This window comes from Acanthopagrus latus, chromosome 13 (genome assembly GCF_904848185.1).
Source record: "Acanthopagrus latus isolate v.2019 chromosome 13, fAcaLat1.1, whole genome shotgun sequence".
Lineage (NCBI taxonomy): Eukaryota > Metazoa > Chordata > Actinopteri > Spariformes > Sparidae > Acanthopagrus > Acanthopagrus latus.
The window spans coordinates 6,264,742-6,286,916 of NC_051051.1; the positions used below are offsets into that span (position 1 = coordinate 6,264,742).

The window sequence follows — 22,175 nt, forward strand, 5'->3', positions numbered from 1 at the left end:
CATCCCAAAATGATGCCACGACATTTTAATTGAGCTGGAAAATCAAAGAAATGTGTTGAAAGACTCTGCGTTAAATTGAACTTGAGCATGAGAGCAGAGCAGGGTGATAATTCTCTGAGTGAACCAGTAAAAGTTTTATTTAAAACATAGAATTACTTCCACGTTGAGGCCATGACAAACACGAGCGCTGCGATTCAGTGGCCTGCTGATACTTCCTCATCATTCACACACCCAGGCGGTTGCAGAACCGGTTGTGTTTGTGGGCTAACCCAAGTGAAGAAATGCAGCAGATGGACAGATGTGGAACGTGTTCGCAGGGTTATTTCCTTACCAAAGAAGGCATTTAAAAGCTTCTGCACTTGGATGTTGCTGCCGACCGTTCTGTACACTCCTTCTTGTGTGACTCCTGGAAGAGAGGGGAGGTGAAATTTAAAAAAAAAAAAAAAAAAAAAAAGAGAGAGAGAAAAAGAAAAAGGGGAGTGTAATCTGGACGTGAGCAGAGCGGTGGAAATGTACCACATGTGTCTCGCAGCAGCCAGAATTAAGATACAGATGTTCCAGCCTGATTACGGATGTTTCATGAACCATTTAAGTTTGAAACTATGCAGCAGCTGTCCGTGCTGAGTCAAAATACGTGTTTGGGGACTGAGTGTTTAATTCCATTCTTGTAAGGTGAATCAAGTCGAGAATGACTTTATGATGGGGTTTGAGATTTTGAGCTTTAAAGTTGAAATAAAAGAAAGAATGAGCGAGTGAAAAATGATTCTTTAAAAGAAACTAAAACAGATCAGACAGTGTGTGATATCGACATGATGATTACAAGTCTGTACAATCTGATACAGAACATTTCTCTCAGATTACTAGTTGTAATGAGGGCATTTATTCCCTGACAGCAGCCTGCAGGCGTCAGCATGCAACCTACGACTCAACTACGCCCCCCTCAGGGAAGCAGACGGTACGGACGGAGACCACTTTACCTTTCGTTTCAATGAAGTTGATGCACTTTCGCACAAACTTGAATCCAGTCTCGTTCAGCTCCACTGTCAGGGGGGAAAAAAACAGCAAGCGGTTATTTGAAGGCCAAACTTTGAATACAGATGTTTTCAGTGGCCAGTGTGATAATGAGTGACTTACTTTCGGCTTGCTTGTGAATTGGGGAATGGTAGATCTGAAATGAAAAAAAAAAAAAACTAAAATGTAAAAGGAAAATATGTATAAATCTGACTGTCCTTCAGTGTGATTAATGAACACGTCATTTGAAAAAAATGAGGGTGGCGGGAGGAGACGAGCTAACATGAACATCATGATGCAGGAGACAGAGGAAAGAGAGACGAGGAGACAGACGGCGCGATTCGTCAACTGGTGGACGTCTAACTCAGGGACGGTAAATCAGAGTCACGCTCAAGGACCTCGTCAGCAGTGTGTGTGTGTGTGTGTGTGTGTGTGTGTTGGCACGGGCCGCTGAAGCGTCAGATATCACCATCACACCCTGTCAGTGATTTGCACCTACGAACAGAACAGCTGCTTCTTTATTCTCTGCTTTTTGTTTTTTTATCTGCGAAGGAAAGTTCTTTTTTATTTATTTATTTTTTTCAATCAAATAAAATCAGCTGACACGGTAGCTTTGCGTCGGAACGGAGAAATCCGTCAGAGACAGCAATCACAGCTTTCTTTCCAGTTTTTGAAAGATTTTTTTTCATTTCAGTGGCCAAAAAGAAAAAAAAACAAAAAAAAAAAAACAGTCAAAATGTGCCACTGCTTAAGCGAGTTTGGAGATGAACACGAAAGCATTTTTCTGCCTTTTTCCAACACTTTGATGCCAGAATTTGCAGTGGAAAGTGCAAGAAAAGAGGCCTCGAAGTGATCCGAGAGTGCAGCATCACATTTACCATTTTGGCACATTAGAGCAGGTCCAGGCATGTCAACTTGCCTCTCAGTCTGGAGATGTGACAAATTTGCCAAAACAGAGACTTTCTGGACCTCAGCAGACTCTAACGGACCGGCTGGCTGCGTGTCGACGTCGGAGCCATCGGCCTGGTTTGTCTTCCAGAGCTCCTGAGGAAATTTGTTCCTCGTGGACACAAAACCTCTGAAGCTGAAACCAGCGAACATTTGAGACCTGACAATTAAACTGTTATTTAACCAGATGCTGATTGCTTCTCTTAAATCGACTGTCGGTTTCAGATCTGGTGCACGATGAAATGGAAATGATACTTGATTAACACCGTCCATTACAAGCAGAGCGTGAGGAAGTTTCAGAAGGATGCAGAATGTACAGAAACACCAGACAGCGTGCACAGACATGTTGCACTGTGAGGCCCTTATACACTAATATGATGTCCCTCTGACTGCAGTGCTGCACAGCAATTCAAAAAGAGAATTCAGAGTGTCGACAGAGTGGCGGAAGAGATGATCCTGAAAGAACATAGAGGTGAGTGACGTGGCCTTAAAATAACATCGCCATATTTAAGGTTATATACACACGATACAGCTCTCTACATTTTAAAATCTCCTCAAAAGTGACTCTTAAATGAGAGGACTATTTTAAGCAAATACCATAATTTCGATTATGTAATCACAATATTGCAGCGATCCCCACCGGTACTTTCACAAAATATCAACACAATGAGATTTCTGATCAGTAATGCTCATTGATGTGAATATTATGACGAAGTGGGAGAGCAATCAGAACTAGTACAACAGTCTGGTAAGTTCACGTTAATGCCGCCTTTAAAACCAGAATAAAAAAAAACTTTGAGCATATGCAATACACAGTCTCATCATTATTTTACAGCACTATAATAACCCCACAGAGTTTGATCCTAGTCTGGACGGACAGCTCAGACACTCTGCAGACTCTACAGTAGGTGCAGCAACAAGATATTACTGAGAATATCTGGGCGAAGCACTTGTGAAATGAAACGCTCATGACGATACAGAAGTCATGGGGGAAGTTGCACAGGAAGAGGGCACTGAAAAGTATGCCTTCTGTTATTTTCACATCCTGTGGCGGTGACGGTTTGTTTGTTTTGGCCACAGCTCGCAGGACGTCAACTAATCCGTCTGATATGGAAGTTGTCTGTTGAGCGTAGACTGCAAAAACTGAGAAACCAAATATTGTTGAAAAGAGGATTTGACGACGTCTTAAATCTCACCAGCGAGGCAATTTGAAATGTCGTCTCCTCAAAACTGCTGAGTGCAGAGACAGACTGTGGGAGCAGCAAACGGGTTGTCAGACTGAGCATTTGGCACATTTAACACGGAGGTTTCAGTTAACGACTAAACATGATTACGAGAGCCATGATTATGTGAAATCAGCCCTGCTGTGAGGGTCTACCGAGATTAAAAAGAAGCCATCATTTTATCACGGACACATAATGTGCCTGACAAGCTTCATCTTTTACACATCTGTAGCGCAGAAGCCGTAATGAGATCACTCACGCCTGCACTGTTAACTGTTAAATGTGGGCAGTCAGTCTGATTTAATAAACCGTTGATTTGTTGTGGTTTCACTGAAACAAACAAATCAATACCATGTAAAACACTCTGCATAACAAATCATAATAACTTTATTCCATTTGTTCAAGAGTTCAACAGACTTCAATAAAACTTTTTTGAAGCTTCTTCCCTAAAAAAGGAGAATTCAGTCGTTATCTACTCACTCTCATCCCGATGGAAAGTCAAACAAAACAGCGTTACAGCATTCTCCTATACAACTGAAGAAGTAGTTGTTTTAAAATGTTAACAACAACTGAAAGGAGCATAAAATGGCTCCATACAGCTCGTCCGGTCTAATCCAAGTCTCCGGAAGCTCTGAGATCCCGAAGAGATTTAAAAAACTGTTATTTCCGCCCTCTCACTGTAGCTGCTGAGCTAAATGTGTTAAAGAAGGTGCTCGAGCTTGACCGTGTGTCGAGGGTTTAATTAATGTCTTTTCAAATCAATCTGGAGCCTTGATTAACCCGGGGAAGCTGTACGGAGCCATTTTATATTTTGTTTTTAAGTTGTCTTTTCTTAAACATTTCATAACAAGTCTCCTTCTACTTTAGTCATTCAGGAGGATGCTGCAACGCTGTTTTGCCATCAAGCTCCAGAAATGCTTCACGGACTACGTCACTTCGTTTTGACTTTCCATCAGCATGGTGGAGGAGTAGATAATCCCTCGGTTTTCATTCCTGTCCTTTAATTAGCTTCCAACATTTGTTAACAACAGCAACATAAAATCGGGTTTGAAACTGGCGTGTTTTTTTTAATTTATTTTGGAGGTGAAGCAGTTTTCACAAACGTTACATCAAGGAGAAGAAGAGAAATGAACTCACAGGCTCTTTTCCATCCATGGCCTCCATCCACAACTTCCTGTCCCCCTCCGAAAGAGCCTGGAAAGTGACCGGCGCGTTTCTATGGAAACCGGCGACAAACGCCATTAGAGAGGCAAATGTTGCAATTCCATTATCCAGTAACAGGATGTAATGCTTTGGTACTGTGAACATTTAGCTCCTTGATCACACATCATTTCAAGCAAACCACAGCAAACAAAATTAACACAGCAAGAAGAAAGACCCCTTGAAGTAACTGATTAAATCCCCTGTTGTGTATAAATGACGAGAAGCGTCGAGAGATGATGAAATTCGACTGCTGCAATCTGTCTGCCACAGAAAGCAACGAAGTCCGCTGCCAAACTTTGCAGCTTGTGGGCGACTGAATCAATTGTTAAATAAGACGACTGCGCGATGAGTTTAGAGCTCCGTCTGCCAACCGCACCAAGCAACTAACTTTGAATAAAACCTTTTAAAACTCTCAAATAACTTTTTAAAATCAGCTTCAACAGTTGAGTCCATGACATCTATAGGAGTCCTGCTGGGCGCCTGAGATTTTAAGAGCAGGGGAGGACGTTCGTCACCGTTCTTCTCATAGGGAGGTCAGAGGTCAGGGTCAGGTACCAGACCCAGGAGCACTTCAGGGACACTCGGTTGGTCTTAAATCAACCTGCGTTATCTTCTGAACTAGACGGCACTGCCATCTTCAGTTTATCAAGCGGCCTGCTCCTCATTATGCAGCTTCTTCGGTTCACATGCTCGCCAAATTAGTTGCTCAACATTCACAGACACTTTCAAGCACTCGATGCATAATTCAAGCAGCTCTTAAACCTTTAAAAAAAAAAAAAAACACCCTGTCCACACTCCAAGTATTTTCCTCAGACTTCAAGAAACGCGACAGAGCCGCCCGTGGCTCGAGTGTCGATTAAAATGCATCTTGTGAACCGAACGGCCTGCTTATATAAATATGAGCTTGTTGTTGTTCCTCCTCCCCCCCTCCTATCAAAATCATGGAGTTTGCCATCTGCTTCCGTCAGGGATTGTTTGGGCTACAGTCCATTATGCCCTCACACTGTGTCCTCGTCGGCCACCTGCTCACCTGTTTATCCCACAAGGCTTTTTGCGTTGCCTCATCTCACGCTTTTTTCTTAGATGTGTTTGCACTTTGCTAACCTCTCGTTGGTTTCCACGTCAAAGCAGAAGCGCTTGTCTATGGATTCTGTCTTCCGACGGATGCAGGACTTCAGTGTCAGCTGCGTGGGGCCCTGCAGGGGGAAGAGAAGGGAAGTTGGAAAGCGGTCACCATTTGTGATGAAGATTTTTTTTAATAGAATTCGTAAAATCTGCCCATTTTGAAATAAATGGGATAGTGTAGTGATTTTTAGCTCCTAGTTATAAAACAGCTGCTGTGAGGTAATAAGAAAGTTGTACTTCCACAGACGGAAATAAGAAAGAAATAATTTCGATAATTTCCTGTTTTTAACAACCATCATAGCCGTTCGTGTATATATCTCTGAGTTTATGACCTGCATTTGAATGCACCATGAAAACCCTGTTGGCATCCAGGCACTTTTAGCCGTACTAAAAGATGTAGATTACAGAATTTGCACCCGAATACACAAAGTCCCTGTTCCTGTAGCAGAGGACAGAAAGCAGAACAGCGTTAATGTCACTATATTGCATCATTTCCTTCCAGTAGATCACCTGTTTAGTTGTAGTCTTCTGCTCACAAGGCACCATGACCAGCAGTCTCCCCTCCTTGTGATATTTGACATAATATTTGACCCATGACACGCCCAAGGCCCCTGTTGGGACAAAGACAAACAAACAAAAAAAACCAAAAAACTGTGTCAGATCTTATTAGAGGGGAAGAGCTCGTACACGTATTGTGATTCTGTGTGAACATCTTACACTTCTCCTGACAGTACAGATAACCCTCCATGGGCAGAAAACTGTGCATTTTGCCGATCTGGGAGGGATGCTTCATCCTCTTCATCAGCTCCTCCATCTCCTCGCGAGTGCTCTCATAGTGGTTTCTCGTCTGCAGGCACAAACCAGACGGCACTTGAGAATCTCACGGACGCCCGATTAGCGGTTATTAAATCTCACTAATGGCGTCGATCGTTTCCAGCAACACCACTTACATTCTGCAGGCTGAGCTGCAGTTCCTGCTTGTAAGGCATGAAGTCCCGAGTCATCTCCACCGTCAGGTTGTTGAGCGTCAGAACGCTGTGAAGGAACGCCAGCACCTGTCCGACCAGATCCAGAGAGACATACTTCAGATAAAAGGAACAGCTGACCCAAAGAATGCATGACTGGCTACAGGGATTGTTTTAGTTTGCTTCTTTATATTTCCTCGATCTTGTTACGCAGAGGTAGCAGCACTCACCGGCTCCACCACGTCAAACTTCTTCCTGTCCTGCACCTGTTGGATCTGGTACACATACTCCACGGACGAGTCATAGAAGTTAACTCGCTCTTTGTCCAGGAGCTCATCAGCCTGTAGGGAATGTACAGAAACAAGGAAAGTTCAAATAGCTGCCCGTTTTTGTCACTCTTATGTGACAAAGATTACTACGTGTCGCACTTCACCTCTTGAAGTTGGGTCTCCTTCTTCTTGGCAGAGAGACCCAGGTGTTTGTCCACCTGGGAGTAATATTTCTCACTGTCTTTCTCAAACCGCTTCTTCTTTTCCTGCACGACAGATTGGAAAGACTGCGGTGAGATTAAATCAAGATTGAGTTTGTTTGGCTGAAAGACATGTCACTGAAAAAAAGTTGCTCTCATGATAAAAATCTTTCTGGTAGAGTTTCTGAGCAAATACTGGATTTTTCTGGACGACCAGAAGTCTGAGGTGGTGGTCTGAAATGGTAGAAACAGTTATCTTAAAGTGCACAAAGAACTAATACGTGCACTAAACTAAATACATGACAGAGATGAAAGTAAAAGGAAACATGGGAAAAGAAAAAAAAATCTATATTATAGCTGCTAATTTGAAAACAGTGTGAGCCAACTTCTAGTTTATCTCTTTCACTGTCATTTACTTTTTCCTCGTTTGTCACGCAGAAAACTTTAGATTTTTCTGAACCAGTCTATCATTTTGTTGAAATTAACAAATATTGTTTTTTTAAATATGACAACATACACATACAGTATGTCTGAATATGCTGCAGTGTTTGTAGCATGAACTCATTTTCAAAGTAATTCATATTTTAGAGTTTGTAGAGCTTATTGAGAGTCAAATATTTAAGCACTTAACCAAAGATTTGTACACTCTTGAAGCATCATCACATCTAAACTGCAGAAAATTGAGTATACAGAACTTGTTAATACCCACAGCAATCAATGTTTATTGTCACTATCTATCTTGTCAGCCATTTATATTAAATTTGATTCCATTATTTGATTATGATTATTCACTTTTTATTTATTTACAACAGGAGACAAACAAATAGGATGATGGGGTTGAGTTATTTAAAGTATTAAAAGGACTGTAATATACTGTATTCAAGCATATTCCTAACCTTGACAACACAACAGTCAAACGTAAGCATTTTCCCCAAACTGTCAAGACTTCTGTATATTTCCATTTTGTGGACTGCAAAAACATGACCACAGCACAGCGAGCGTTACGGAAAGTGGGCTGGTTTGGAAATCCAGCGAGGGGAAACAAATTTGTCTCGATCGCTGGAGCAGGACTAAAATTAAATCAAAACGTTGCGTTGAATAATCAAGGTGATTAAGAGTTTCCTGACAACTTTAAAAAGTGAAATTAAATGTTGGTGAAGGAGCACACAAGGGGGTCACCGTGAGCTACAAACTGCTTCCCTTTCTACTGAACAGCTGGATGCTTGTCCACAGGTAAATGTCTCACAAGTACATATAAACATGATTTGAGGAAGCAGCTTTTAACATCCTGTTTGGTCAGTGCAAGCAGCTCAGGAACGTGTTTTCTTGTACAACTATTTGACTCTCCGGGCACAGAAACAGCTCAGTGATCTGAGCTCCCAGTGCTGACACACATCCGACTTCACAGGAATGAGCCACACTTCACTTACAGAGCAGAGAGGACTCGGCGCAAACACTCACTTTTGTGACTCCGATCTGCTCCTTTCTGAACTTCTCCAGCGGCTTGATGAGCAGGTCGGAGGCGTTCTGAACCTGGAGAGGTGAACAAGGAGCAGCTGTTACCTCGGTGCACGTCAGAACGCAACACACACACACACACACACACACACACACACACTCTGTTCCCACATGTAAGGACACCACACACTCTTTAACGCAGCACATTTGCACATAAACAGGGCTTTCTCTGAAACACAAACGCGTTGAAAGGAGTTTCACAGGACATGAAGGTGTAAATTAATTTCTAATAACTGTTTCCACACCATCGCAGAGCACAATATACCAGATGGTCTACAGCTTTATAATTAGATATAAATGCAGAAAACCCAGTCGGACAGGAACTGCTGCTCCCAATGTCACGAGTTTATGACCGAAGTGTAAGTCAAGTTCACGACTAATCAGTTGCTATTTCACTATTTTGTTTTTTCCTTCCCATCAGTGCGTTATATATTTGTTCTTGTGCACGTTAAAGATCTTGATTGTTAAAAACACACCAACAGAAGCTCACCTCTCCCACAGAAAACACGTCTCCTGAACGCCTCGTCAGTAGTCCCGCCTTTAATTATGTGACTTTGTGACATCACGCTACGTCACCATGTCACACATTTGTGCAATTTAGTTTGGCATGTAAAAACTGATTTAGCACAGCTGCTCTCTTGTTGTGAGCAGTGCTGGCTCAGGTGTGTGTGAGCCGACCAATCAGAGGAGACTAGGCATTGGGGTGGGGGGGTGAGCCTTAAAGAGACAGGAGCTAAAACAGAGCGTTTCAGAGAGAGAGGGGGATGAGGTATAAGAAAACTGATTTGTTTTTTTAAACATATTCCAGTTGCGACCCAAAATTGAATCATGAACCTGGAAAAAGATCATTCTCTGTCTCCTTTAAGTCTATAAAATGTTTAAAAAAATGAATACTGAAAATACTTTTCATTTACTGCCAAAGACAAAGAAAAGCAGCAAATCCTTTCATTTAAGAAGGTGGTAAATTATTTTTGGATTAATAGTTGCAGCTCTACTTTTGGAAAGAGGAAAGGTGAAATAAAAACACTGATGAAAAAAAAAATGGAACCACTTACAAAAAAAAAAAAAAGGGAACAGAGAGAACTGAGAGGGGAACTGAGAGCAAAATAACGAATAGCGCTCCTCTTGACAAGGTTACACATCCACACAGATGTTATCTAGGTGTTCTGATGTGTTACGATAACATATCACAAAGCATACACAGATGGAGATCTCAAGGCGTTGACTCCACATCATAACAAAACAGAAAGTAAGAGATCTGTGCCGATTGGTTTTCCTGCATGTGGTCTAATCTTTGGAGCCGGACGTCTTAATGTGGCTTTGAACGTCTAATGCGGGGGTCAGATAGGATGCAGAGTCGGCGTGGAGGAAGCCGATAACCCACCAGCATCATCCTGTCCGTCTCCACTTCCTGCAGGAGTCCTGCGAACTCCTGGAACGACTGAGCTGCAGAGGGAAAAGACAAAAAAATGATGACGACCAGAATAAAGACATCACACCTTCTTATCTTAATTGTTTTTGGCACAGGAAATATCAAGAAATAAGCACACTTCCTCACACATATTTGTCTATAACAACTGCTGTAAGGGAGAAGTTTACCAGACCATATTTTTTCCCCCCACTGGTTCCTCTTATTCAACTTGTGAGAAATTAGCAAGTAGCTGCCAAAAGCGTTGCCTCTCCACAGAGGTCAGGAGGAGAGAAGGCTGTTTGCATCAGCTTATTCTGTTGTAAAATGTTTTAATTTCCCATGTGGTGTCAGTAAACATGGGGGGGTGAAAAAATGTTGGAATGTTGTGCAAGCAGCCACTTCATCGTCATGACTTTAACAATCAGCAGATATAAATAAACATCCGTATCATCTTACCGATGTTTATCTCATCGTCTGTCAGGGAGTCACCGATGACGTCGAACTGGAACATGCTGAGAGTCTGTGAAAACTTCTGCACCGCCACAGAATAGCCTGTGAAAAAAACAAAACAAAGAAAAAAACCTTATGAGACCAAAAGACAAACTGCAATATATCAGATTTTCTTGTTCTTGATCCAACGCTGATGAGTGTGATTGAATGAAATGGAAAAGCAGTCCGGGGATTATTGTAACTCTGTGTGGTTTTCCCTTTTTTTTTTTTTTTTTGTTTCTTGCTCTGGTAGGAAAATCAAAAAGTATGAAAGATATCCTTGGCAGCGTTCAAGCAGCACGACAGCAGCCAGCGTGCAGCCTATGTGATATATCATGCCAGCTGTGTCTGGGATTTATTACTGAAACAACACAGAGTCTCTCAGATCGTCGCTGAAGGGAAGTTTAGCCTGAGGAACTTACTGTCGTCATATTTTACATCCCGTCTTTGTCGAACTTGATCTTCAAACCACTTTTAAATATTTCTCCCATCAGTAAATTTCAGTTCGATGTGTTTGTTTTGGATTCTTGTTGGGCTGCGACTATCAATCGTTTCTACTGTTGATTAGTTTGTTTGGTCCATACGGTGCGTTTACTGACAGAGGGGAGGAAAGAAACCAGTAAATATTCACCTATAAGAAGCCAGGACAGAGAAGTTGGAGTTCATGTAACAGATGATGACTAAAACAATCAAATCGATTTACTGTTCCAGCTGGAGATGAAAAAAAAACATGAATATCTCTTTAGTTTACCCTAAAAAAAGACTTTCATATCGTTGCCGAAGGGAATTTTTGCCTGAGGAACTTACAATCGTCATATTTTACATCCTTTCTTTGTCAAACTTGATCCTCAAATCACTTTTAAATATTTCTCCCATCAATAAAGTTCAGTTTTGTGTGTTTAGTTTGGATTCTTGTTGGGCTGCGACTTTCAATCGTTTCTACTGTTGACCAACTGATGATGTGTTTGGTCCACATGGTGCGTTCACTGTCACGGAGGAGGAAAGAAACCAGTAAATATCCACCTACACGAAGACTGAACAGAAAAGTTTACAGGCAGAGTTTATTTCACAACATTTCCAGCTTGGGGATCCGGACTCGAGATGAATAACAAATCGTGAATATCTCTTCAGTTTCCCCAAACAAACAATCAGCACTCGTGACCTTCTGCCTATTATGTGGGCTGAATACACAGAAGGACCCTCGACACTCTGCAGCACCACCACGGCACCTACAATGACACTTTCTGTATTCGAGGTGAAAAGCTCATCAACTGCTGACTTGGACCTTCTTACTGAACCCAAATATACACACACACACACACACACACACACACACACACACACACACACACACACACACGTTTACTGTGAGCTCTCAGTGGCTGTGGTCCATTCTGTCACTACTACAACTTCAACTACAACCAGCAGCAGCAACAGAGAGCAGGAAAGGGTTAGTGGGTGCAGGAGAGGACAGCTGTCACCCTGCACATCTGCATCAGATCCCTGGCTGGTTTTTTTTTGGTTTTTGTTTGGTGTTCTCCCAGGGGAGCACTAGCACCTCCCTGAACGCCTCTCCCAGCCACCCACAGTGATCCTGAAGGCCTTTCAAATATATAGATTTTTTTTTTTAAAAAAAGGCCCCACTGGTGCTGATCCTGATCCTGTCAGCCTCAGCACATCACCGGATTTACATGCATGGTACAAAAAAACAAACTTAGAACAAAGACAGGTGAGATTTACCAGCAGCCTCACCTTTGATCGCAGCGATCACACTGTTGCCATCTTTTATCAACTCTTTGAGAAATTTGCTGGTCCTCTCCAGCTCCACCTCGTAGCACTTGAGCGTCTCTCGGAACTCGGGACTGTCCAGATAGCAGTCGCTGAACTCCAGAGGAGGATGCCCCATCTTCTGACCGACGGGCTCGTAAAGACAATGGGAAAAAAAAAATTAAATAAAATAAGTGAGTTTTCTGTTTTCCGAGGGGAGCCACGCAGTCCTACACTCGCCTACCGCACGCTGCTCATTGCTGCTCAGTTGTTGAGGCGACTCTCATCTGTGGAGGGCAGCAGGAGCCATGGTGTCCGTGGGAGCCTTGCGGAGGCAGCTGCTCACTTGTGAAGTGCACTAAACAGTGACGGGGTCCGGACCGCGTTCACCTCCCTCTTTTATCTCCTCGGACGCGGCTGGTTAAACTCTAATTCAATTGAACCCTGCTGCTCTTCGCTACTTTTTCCTTGTTGCATTGTCGTGATTAGGGGAGAGCGGCTAGAATCCCGCCGGACGCGTCCCATTCCGAAATATGTCAACCCTTTCGCGAAACCCTCCTCCTGTCCTGACGTCGATTTGAAAAATGATTTTTTAATCCCTAAACGTGATATCGCGATGTTACACCTCTGCGAACGTGTCACTTCGTGTGTGTCTTTTCAAAACAGAGACGTTTTGCATCATCACGTCCAACAATTTCCCAAAGAGCGTGACGCGAACCTGAATGGGACGAGACCAACTGGCTACGGACTCACCCAAAACTTCCCCCTTTTCCACACCCAGGAGGTTCTTAAAGGGGCCGCAGCACAGCCAGGGGATTAAGTCGCTGCTTTCAAGTGCTGTTGGAATTCGTAAACTCATCAGTAAGAAATAGCAAGATGATTATATATCTTTCAGAGTGATAATTGTGTAGCTGACCTTATACACTATGCACTCTTTACAGTAAAAGGTATTAGTCTTGCACATCTATATACATGCATACATGAAGGTTCCTAACTAAGTAAAAGCTCCCCAAAGTGTCTAAGTGCTGAGTGTCACAGTTAGCATGGGGCACTGACTGGACCATCCTTTACAGAGGGAAAAATCTCCTGCACTTCCTTCCTTGACCCCATGACCTTTTTCCATCAGGGTCGAGGGGAAAGTCCGTCAGGAAATAACGCCACAGCCGAGGAGTGGGAAGATTCTCAAGTAGAGGAAGTCACAAGTGTTTGTTTTTAACCAGAAAACTGGTTACTAATTAGTGTTAACCCTCATTTGCTGCAGTGACCAACAATGTTGTCAGGCTCTGCTTGTGACAGGCGTCTTCTAGTGTGAATGTGGACTCAGAAAAAGTTCAGCTCGCTTCTGCTTGTAATGATCCTCAATCTAAGGACTGTGGCACCGTGTGCTGGAGGATAAAACTCTAAAATTGAAACAAAGTTCAAGATACAAACACACCCACACGGACACCTGAACACATCATGAGAAGCATGTGATTATTACACAGCGAGACAGGTCTCACCTGTGTGTCACTGGGTGTGTTCCTGCAGTCAAGATTAAGCACAAGAATACAGCTGATCTCATTGCACAGGCAGCTCGATTACAGCAAACAAACTCTGACACAGTTTTACTGTGGGATATTTACAGTTCGATCCCCGGCTGATGACAAATGTAATGCAGACATGTTTTTTTTTGTTTTTGTTTTTTTAACTCCTGACAGGATCACTGAACAAAGTCACAAGACCGAATTCACTGCAAATCATTCACCTCATCAGATGAAGAGAATCATTATTGAGATGTTGCAGTAACTCATAACGACCTCCAGATGGCCTCCGTCAGACTGAGCTGAAGCACTACACACAGCCTGCAACACACACACACACACACACACACACACACACACACACACACACACACACACACACAATTGTAAATGCTTTATTTGAATCCATCAATTACATTGAATGTGTAAGACATACCGAGGCTCCCAGAAAAAAAACAGTATCACCAATCAATCATGTTTATCAGTTTAATCAGAAAACGCTCCATCCAAAGTCATCGCAAGGTTTCTTCAGGCCTTTATTGGCGAGTATCAGGTAGGTTAGAAATGCTACAGAGCAGGTCATGACAGATAATAAATCACCTTGGCTCATCTCGTTGAAATGTTTCAACATAATTACATCTCCAGGCAATAAAGCCGCCGCTGACAGGCAGCAGCAATTACGGTACAATAGACACAATGGCTGAACCTTAACCACAATTTTGGATTGTGCGGGTGTGATTCTGTCCCAAAGTGTGAGGTGAGTAGCCAAGAGTGTGTGAACAGATTAATGTTCCCACAGTGTGATTAATACAAGGGAACTGAAAGACGCTGATAACAGATATGAGAAGAGGATAACAGAATGAAACGGGTACCGTGATCATAACACAGATTGTATTAATGTACATTTTAATATGATATGAAAGTAATACTTTTGTTCCAGTGAGTTTCACAGATTTAATCAGCAGCTCACACAGAAAAGCATTAATAACTGTATGTCTTTATCCAAAAGGCATTTAATACCGTTGATCATAACAGCGTGTGTTTCGCATACTTCTGGTTTCAATCACATATTTCTGGCAGGTTCAATCTGACATCAGTGTTCAAGATTCAAGATTCAAGATTCAAGAGTTTTTATTATCATTGGACATTCACATGTCAATCAATGAAATTTTCTTTGCAACCCCCGTGCATAAGGTAATAAAGTAGTAGAAATATAGAAGAGCATGCAATAAAAATAGAAATATTTATAAATATGTGAGTGGTCAGTGTAACTGACCACTCACAGTTCACAGAGTATTTTAACCCAAACATCCTTGTCGTCCTAAACCTAACCAAGTAATTTTGTTGTGCCAAAAGCTGGTGGGCACATGTTCAAAAAAACACTGCAAAAAATACCTACTCAGATTTGTACTCAATAGAGCAACAAACTTACTTACTTCTGCTTACATATGAGACTGTCCTTCATACTGAACACTGTACTCAACAAGTGTTAAGTGAAATCTGATGAGCGAGCTTAAGAAAAAACATGACAAAATCCAACAACATACTACCTCCACTGGATGACGGAGGTGTGATTCACGCTCACACTGCTGTCAGTCGCCTTGTTTTCTCTCTTTTAAATACACATTTTAACATCCAAAGAGGAACTGGCGACACTTGATTTGTTATCTGCTCAAAAGTTGATTTGATCTATTTCATGTCATGGTGAATCAGTTGGTTCTGATTTGTGACTAAGATGAAAAGCATGTCCCAAATACTTGTGTGTAATTATTTCCTCCGTACGGAGCCTCCGTAAGGTCACGGGTAGAGGGTTTTTTTTTCCCCTAAATATCTTTTGTGCTCACTTGGAAAATGTTTTGCTTTTCCCTCTTACTCATCATTCCAGCAATAAATCAATTGATACATAAAAAAGCACTATATTGTAGGGGGTTTATTAAAAAAAATGCTAGTGTGGATTTCGTGGGGATGCTTTGATGCATGTTAACCTAAAAAAAACCTTGTAGTTATGTAGAAGTATCTGAACACTTCTTAAGAGATTGTTCAGTTTAATAAAAAAATAAATAAATAAACATTTAACCCCCACAGAAATACGTCAAACTGTGATTGCAGGACGGTCGGATTGAATCAGTGGTTAGATTTTTAGGCGGGCATCGAGAGTGATTCCTCTGATAATAAACTCTTGCCCTCTTATCTTTAGATTTCATGGGTCGTTCTTTTGTTGCAGACCTTTATGTTTTACTCCACATTGCGTCAAAAACACCCTCCACTTCCTCTGCAGAACACAGCACAATGAGGACGGGAGGACACGCTGCCGTCCCCACACGGATTCCTCAGCTGGGCAGAAATTAAAACGTTTGATCTGAATTCTGAAGCTGTTTGTTTGGCCTCTGTAAATGGACCTATTGTATGCAAATATCGTGCACAGAAGCATATGACCCCACCAGTGCAGGGCAGTGGCTAGTGTGAGAGAAATCATTAGCAATGCAAAGTCATGGTGCTCTGAGACTCTTGTTCACAGTCGGAGACTGAGAAAAAAAAAATCTGCTAACGTAAATGTTTTGGATTTGCCTCACTCCAGAGTACAGCTGAAGGTAAGTCTGCTTCTGTTTTTTTTTTAATCTCGCTTATCAGATTGAGTAGTTAGAAGAATGATGGTTGAAGCTGGTTTAATCTGTGCTCAAGCTTTACTGGCAAGTCTCAAACTGACTCTGAGGAGTTTGGATGAAGACGTGCAAACACAGTTACAGATTAACACTCAAGTAGATGTGTTTTCTCAAAGAATTTAATCCAAAAAATGTTGTTTTTTAAAAATAATAAGAACTAAAAACAGTCTTTATTTTGCACTTCAGCAGTCATGTTTGGTTGTAGCCACACAGCTGGTCGCACAGTTTAATTAAACAGCTCTTATATCCTGAACCGTCAGACGTTTAGAGCAAAAGGATTCAAACAAATTTGCCACACACATCTTAGAGGAGTATTACAGACACCGTTACGTTTGGAGTCCAGATGCTCACTTTGCATGCTACACCATGGCGACTGGTGAAAGCATGTCACATGACGCGTGGTGCCAGACTTCAGTGTTGCACTCTTAAGTGGCCTGCCAACTGCAGAGGGGGGCAGAGAGGCTTCCTTCTTCTCTGGATTCACATCCATGCCAAACCAGCGGGTCAACATTGTCCTCTACGCTGCCTCCTATGCCTCTTACACCTCCTGCTGAGCCGGGTAACAACTCTGACATTTATATCAGACACCATGTTCAGTCATGGTGGAGGGGGGGACACAGGACAACACATTATGATTAGGACAGATAAAGCGTCTAAAGATTGAAATTAATTAAAGTATCCAAAGTGCTGTAACCTCAGTTGACCTTTTTTGAGCATAACAGTTTCATAGCTGCTGTCCAACCTGTCAAGGAACAGCATCATGTGATTCATTATGTTCACTTTGCACTTTAAACCTCAAAAGTTGACTTTACTTAAAAAAAAAAAAGTTGGTAAACTGATCACCTGAGAATAAGCAAAAAAAAAAAAAAAAAGTTAAATTGAAGTTCTACTGGCTAAAAAAGTTTTAACAATCTAAAATTATTGGTATATTTTACTGGGTAATTTTCACTTAATCAGTTTACTCGATGTTTTAAAGTCACTGTCAGTGTTTTACAGTGTAAACTTGCAATTTTTAAGTTTGCTTCTTGGAATGGAAAAGGCAAGACAGACTACAGAGTTTGGGAATTGAACCTGCAACCTCTTTACTGAGGCTGCAGCGACCGCTCGTTCTGCAGTGCAATTAATGTACCCAAGCAGCTGCTGCAACTGATGATTATCTTCATTTTTCATAAAAATGAATCCAAAATTTTTTTAAACATTTTAAGTTTTAAAAGAAAAATGCCTGCTATCAAAAATCAAAATTGATTCAAGATGAATCAGTGATAGTACATTCATTCTAATTTCTCTGAGATGTATGATAACACATTTTTATCCAGTTCTAATATCATCGCTGCACAACTGCCGCGACACCGTTAACATCAATAACATTTAAATAAACTTACAGCAATAAGATAATCATATCTGTTGGTGATGAAGGAACTGATGATTTACTAACCAGCTGCTGCATAAAGAGTCTGGAGGTTGTGTTGTATTTGATATTACAAAATATTATCTTATTTTAATTTGCCTAGAGGTGCACAGCTGATGATATGTGACATGTTGGCTGATGCTGAGTTTAATGAACCATTTGAGCATGACAAAGGATGATTATGACTTGAAATCATTTTGTGTGGAACTGTTTCTTTTGTTTCATCTTTTTGTGAAGGAAGTCATCGGAAGTATTAGAGAGTGGCTGACAGAAGCTCCCCTGCTGTGTTTATTAGCAGTCAGGTCTCTGAGACTTTCCCTGGCAGGTTTAATGACACCTGAAGGAGAGTTTTCCCCCTCGGTGGGAAGTCAGAACCTGCCCGGCTTATGCTGAAAGGCGGTCACTGTAGCTCAGGAGGCAGAGCGGGTGGTCTAGTGATCGGAAGGTCGCTGGGTTTGAATCCCGGCTCCCCCTAGCTGCATGCCGAAGTGTCCTTGAGCAAGATACTGAACCTAAAATTCCTCCTGGTGAGCAGCGGGACCCTTACATGACAGCCTCTTCCATCAGTGTGTGAATGTGTGAATATGACAATTGTTGTAAAGCACTTTGAGCGGTCGGCTGGCACTGATGAATCTCCAGTTGCAGTTAAGTTTGGTGTTTTGTTTTGTTTTTTTTGCAATTTGTACAGACACAGAAATGAAGAAGATGTTGCACTTTACGTGTGTTGGTCTGTTGGCTTCTGCTTTGTGCACAGATGTGTTCTGTGTTCTGATAATGAAGAAAATAATAGTCTATAAAATATCTCCAGGCTGTTGACCCTCTGATGTGTTTCTTTTTTTGTTTTTTCTCCATCAGACCCGGAACCAAAGATGAACTGGGCATCCTTCTATGCTGTCATCAGCGGTGTGAACAGACACTCCACAGGCATCGGTCGCATTTGGCTCTCTGTCCTTTTCATTTTCCGCATCCTGGTTCTGGTGGTTGCAGCAGAGAGCGTGTGGGGCGACGAGAAGTCTGGCTTCACCTGCAACACCCAGCAGCCGGGCTGCAACAGCGTCTGCTACGACCACTTCTTCCCCATCTCTCACATCCGCCTCTGGGCGCTCCAGCTCATCCTGGTCTCCACTCCGGCCCTGCTGGTAGCCATGCACGTCGCCCACCGCCGCCACGTCGACAAGAGGCTCTACAAACTGTCGGGGCGGACCAACCCCAAAGACCTGGAGCAGATAAAGACCCAGAAGATGAAAATCACAGGTGCTCTCTGGTGGACGTACGTCATCAGCCTGCTGTTCCGTATCATCTTCGAGGTCATCTTCATGTACGTGTTTTACATGATCTACCCCGGGTACAAGATGATCCGGCTGGTGAAGTGTGACTCGTACCCCTGTCCCAACACGGTGGACTGCTTCGTGTCGAGGCCCACAGAGAAGACTGTCTTCACCGTGTTCATGCTGGCTGCGTCAGGGGTGTGTATTCTGCTCAACATTGCAGAGGTGGTCTTCCTGGTGGGAAAGGCCTGCAGTAAGCACCTGAACAATGCTGGAGACTCGACTTTGGGGGCCTGGATCCAACAAAAGCTCTGCTCGTTGTAAGAAAGCAAATAGATTTTATACCTGCACAGGTGGACGTATACGTGACCTTAGATCCAGATGACAGCCATTAATCTAACTTGTGAGTAAGGCAGTTTGACATGGTGACGATCCAGATTATCCAGTGGATTATAATCTTACTGACAAAACACAGTGCCATGTTTGAAAAAACACTGCAAAAGTGCCCTTTCGTGTGCCCATATGGTCGATAAAACATGATTAAGTGCCCGTCCAGTGGAGTAAAATGTAGTGAATTGCCCTTTTTTGTGCTCTGGTGCTGCACCACATCCCACTGGAGCCATTTTAAATGTTCCGCCTGTGCCTAAAAACATCCTCCACCGGTTACTGTCACATGTGAACCTAATTTTAACGTGTAAAAGAATGAAAAACGTCACGTGAAAAAAATTTACATTTTCATTATTTAAATGTGGATAATTCTCCCATGCATGAAAAAAAAATGTGGCTGATAAATTCCATAAAAAAATGAACTTCTTCACATGTTGATCCAACATATTCATGATTCATTTTTTCACAAGAATGAAAATTGTTCACATAAAAAAAGAAAAAAATCACATTTTAACACATTTCATTGATTCACATCTCATTTACTTTTTTTTTTCCCACATGTGGATTAAAACCATACATGTCACATTCAATCACATAAAATTCTACATGTGAACTGAAATATCTGACATGTGAAACATAAATTATGTCACATGTGAAAAAAGATTTCCACAGAATTTCCTCAAAATTCACATTTGAATTGCAGACTTTCATATGCAATGTGTTTTAGTTTTTCCACGTGAAAACATAAATAGCAGTCTGACAACATGTTTCACAACAGTGTGCAATACACAAGTGTTCTCACCAGACGTAAGACATCTTCAGACTGTATACAGCAGCATTTTCATACTGACAGCTTGATGTTCGGCCAAATAAAGATCCATTAAGTAACATTTTTATGAAGCAATATTCCAGCTGACCACATTATAAGCTTTTGTTGTCAAGGACTTGTTGTGATTGCAATGAATATTTCTTGTCTTGTAATGAAAAATATAAAAATCATGAATTGTCATTCTTATCATTTACTATTTAAAATCACCAGACTGTGTCAGAAAAGTGTGTTGGAAATATGATGAAATGATATTCTGGGCATTATAAGTTATTATATTCTATTGTTTGCTTTTTGCCTAAATCTACATGGACTGAATCTAATGAGCTGTAGGTTTTACGGCATTTCTTTCTTTCTTTCTATCTTTTCTTTTTCGTAGCTGTTAAACTAATACATGGAAAACATGTTGCATTTCAGAAATGTTAAATTATAGTGTTTGTTTAATGCAGATTCATTACTTTGATTCGTTAGATATAATCAAAGCAATAACTCACAGGAAGAAAAAACAAACTTGAATTGCAATGTTTCTCTGGTTTACTACTGGCTGCTTAACATGTTATTTAAATGTATTTATTTTGAAGCTGGATGTTTCTATACTGTCAGTGCACAGCTGAATAAAATCGACCAGTTTGTGTAATTGTGTGGGTCTTTTTTAACCAAAATGTGATTTACAACTTGAAAACTGACCACACACACGCTGAAATGACTCACGTGAAAAAGTCAGCAGCTTCTTACATCGTTCAGTTTGACCTTGCTGGGAGTGTTATAGCATATTATATCCAGGTCATGTAATAACTTCACCACATCACCACAGAGCAGCAGTCACCTGTAACAAGAAAGTAAGTCACAGCGGTGCCATTTTCTTAGATTTTTCTCATGTGAGAAAACCACTAAATGTGAATGAAACTCCATCAAACATTTAGTGGTGGCGTCACCGCAACGTCCCGGAGCCGTGATGCCACCTGTGAGGAACCGTCTCAGGCTGATTAAGTTCCTTCTTTTGAAGGCCAGAGTGCAGAGTTTTGGGTTATCAATAGCCGCAGCATGTGAGGGGTCAGCGTGCGGGTGACAATGGCTGACCCTCGCGGACAGCTGGAGCTGCCGTGGCCGAACGTGAGGGCACTTATCTTTTTATGGAAGGCGTCAACGACACCATCTATAGAGTCAAGATTGACATGACGCATATTGGCAGCACAGTACCAAAAACAAATTCCTCCAATCTGTTATTCCTGTCTGTGATTAGTGTTGGTGCTGACTGTGTGCGGGCAAAGGTCATGTTATTTGTAGGGCGTCCCAGTCCCGCCCACGTGTGTTTTCTAAAGGGATTGGAAAAGTTTGAGTTGTATCAGAAAAAAAGGCTAATTCTTTTTTCTTTTTCTTTTTTTAAAGCAAGTAAGGAATTATTGAGCAGATATAACACTGTTCAGCTTGTTCATTACCCAGTAATCATTGTGTGTGTTATGTTTGGTAGATATAACGCTTTATGTTTTGTGGTAGTTGTAAATAAAAAAAACACAAAAATCTAAATGCTCAAAATGCTACTTAATATTACTTTAAAGGAGCAATATGTAAGAAAAATATGTATACTTAAAGCAAATAGGGGACAGCATATCGCTGGAGTAACCACTAAGTGCTGCTAATGGTATCTGCAGCCAGCTAGTTAGCTCTGTTAGCCGTGCCGCTAGTGGTCCATGGAAGTGTTTGCAAAGGAGCTTTGGATCGGAGCCGATATCTGCAGATATCTCTGCAACACAACATGTAGACTTAACACTATTTTCTTTACACTCTGTACAGGATTTCAATTCATTTCTAAATGTTTTCAGCTACAGTTCTTACATACTGCACCTTTAAAGTACTGCAGCATTATCACCACATATGCTGAAGTAACAAAAATAAAACGTAAAACGTTATGTACAACGATTCCTTTCAGTGTGTTACATTGATATTATACACAGAATGTTACATTTTCTTGAT

The 22,175-nt window shown here is 41.6% G+C and overlaps 2 protein-coding genes across 4 annotated transcripts in view; one reads left to right on the forward strand and one right to left on the reverse strand.

Annotated features, from left to right (window-relative positions):
- LOC119030950 (oligophrenin-1-like) overlaps positions 1-12,840 on the reverse strand; it is a 21,521-nt gene extending 8,681 nt beyond the window's left edge. The window contains exons 1-14 of one of the 2 annotated variants that reach the window (XM_037118945.1): positions 12,115-12,840; positions 10,330-10,425; positions 9,847-9,908; positions 8,406-8,477; positions 6,909-7,010; positions 6,706-6,816; positions 6,461-6,565; positions 6,228-6,357; positions 6,021-6,121; positions 5,490-5,581; positions 4,320-4,398; positions 1,135-1,168; positions 978-1,040; positions 332-406 (exon numbers count right to left, since the gene is read on the reverse strand). In XM_037118945.1, coding sequence (XP_036974840.1) covers positions 332-406; positions 978-1,040; positions 1,135-1,168; positions 4,320-4,398; positions 5,490-5,581; positions 6,021-6,121; positions 6,228-6,357; positions 6,461-6,565; positions 6,706-6,816; positions 6,909-7,010; positions 8,406-8,477; positions 9,847-9,908; positions 10,330-10,425; positions 12,115-12,268 — 1,276 coding nt within the window. In that variant the 5' untranslated portion in view covers positions 12,269-12,840. The remainder of the gene's footprint in view (positions 1-331; positions 407-977; positions 1,041-1,134; positions 1,169-4,319; positions 4,399-5,489; positions 5,582-6,020; positions 6,122-6,227; positions 6,358-6,460; positions 6,566-6,705; positions 6,817-6,908; positions 7,011-8,405; positions 8,478-9,846; positions 9,909-10,329; positions 10,426-12,114) is intronic. The other variant, XM_037118946.1, reaches the window with a different exon arrangement.
- Positions 12,841-16,122: 3,282 nt separating this feature from the next.
- gjb1a (gap junction protein beta 1a) lies at positions 16,123-20,838 on the forward strand. 2 transcript variants are annotated; one of them, XM_037119634.1, is made up of 2 exons: positions 16,123-16,240; positions 18,576-20,838. In XM_037119634.1, the coding sequence occupies exon 2, from the start codon at positions 18,590-18,592 to the stop codon at positions 19,310-19,312; it is 723 nt and encodes a 240-aa protein (XP_036975529.1). In that variant the 5' UTR covers positions 16,123-16,240; positions 18,576-18,589; the 3' UTR covers positions 19,313-20,838. The 2 variants fall into 2 exon arrangements, with proteins under 2 accessions (XP_036975529.1, XP_036975528.1); XM_037119633.1 differs by lacking the exon at positions 16,123-16,240 and adding an exon at positions 16,791-16,871.
- The last annotated feature ends 1,337 nt before the right edge of the window (positions 20,839-22,175 follow it).

Bases quoted from the DNA above. Each gene is read 5' to 3' on its own strand.
- gjb1a (XM_037119633.1), top strand. From the start codon at position 16,844: ATGCCTCTTACACCTCCTGCTGAGCCGG. The intron at 16,872-18,575 runs GTAACAACTCTG...TTTCTCCATCAG, and splicing joins TACACCTCCTGCTGAGCCGG to ACCCGGAACCAAAGATGAAC.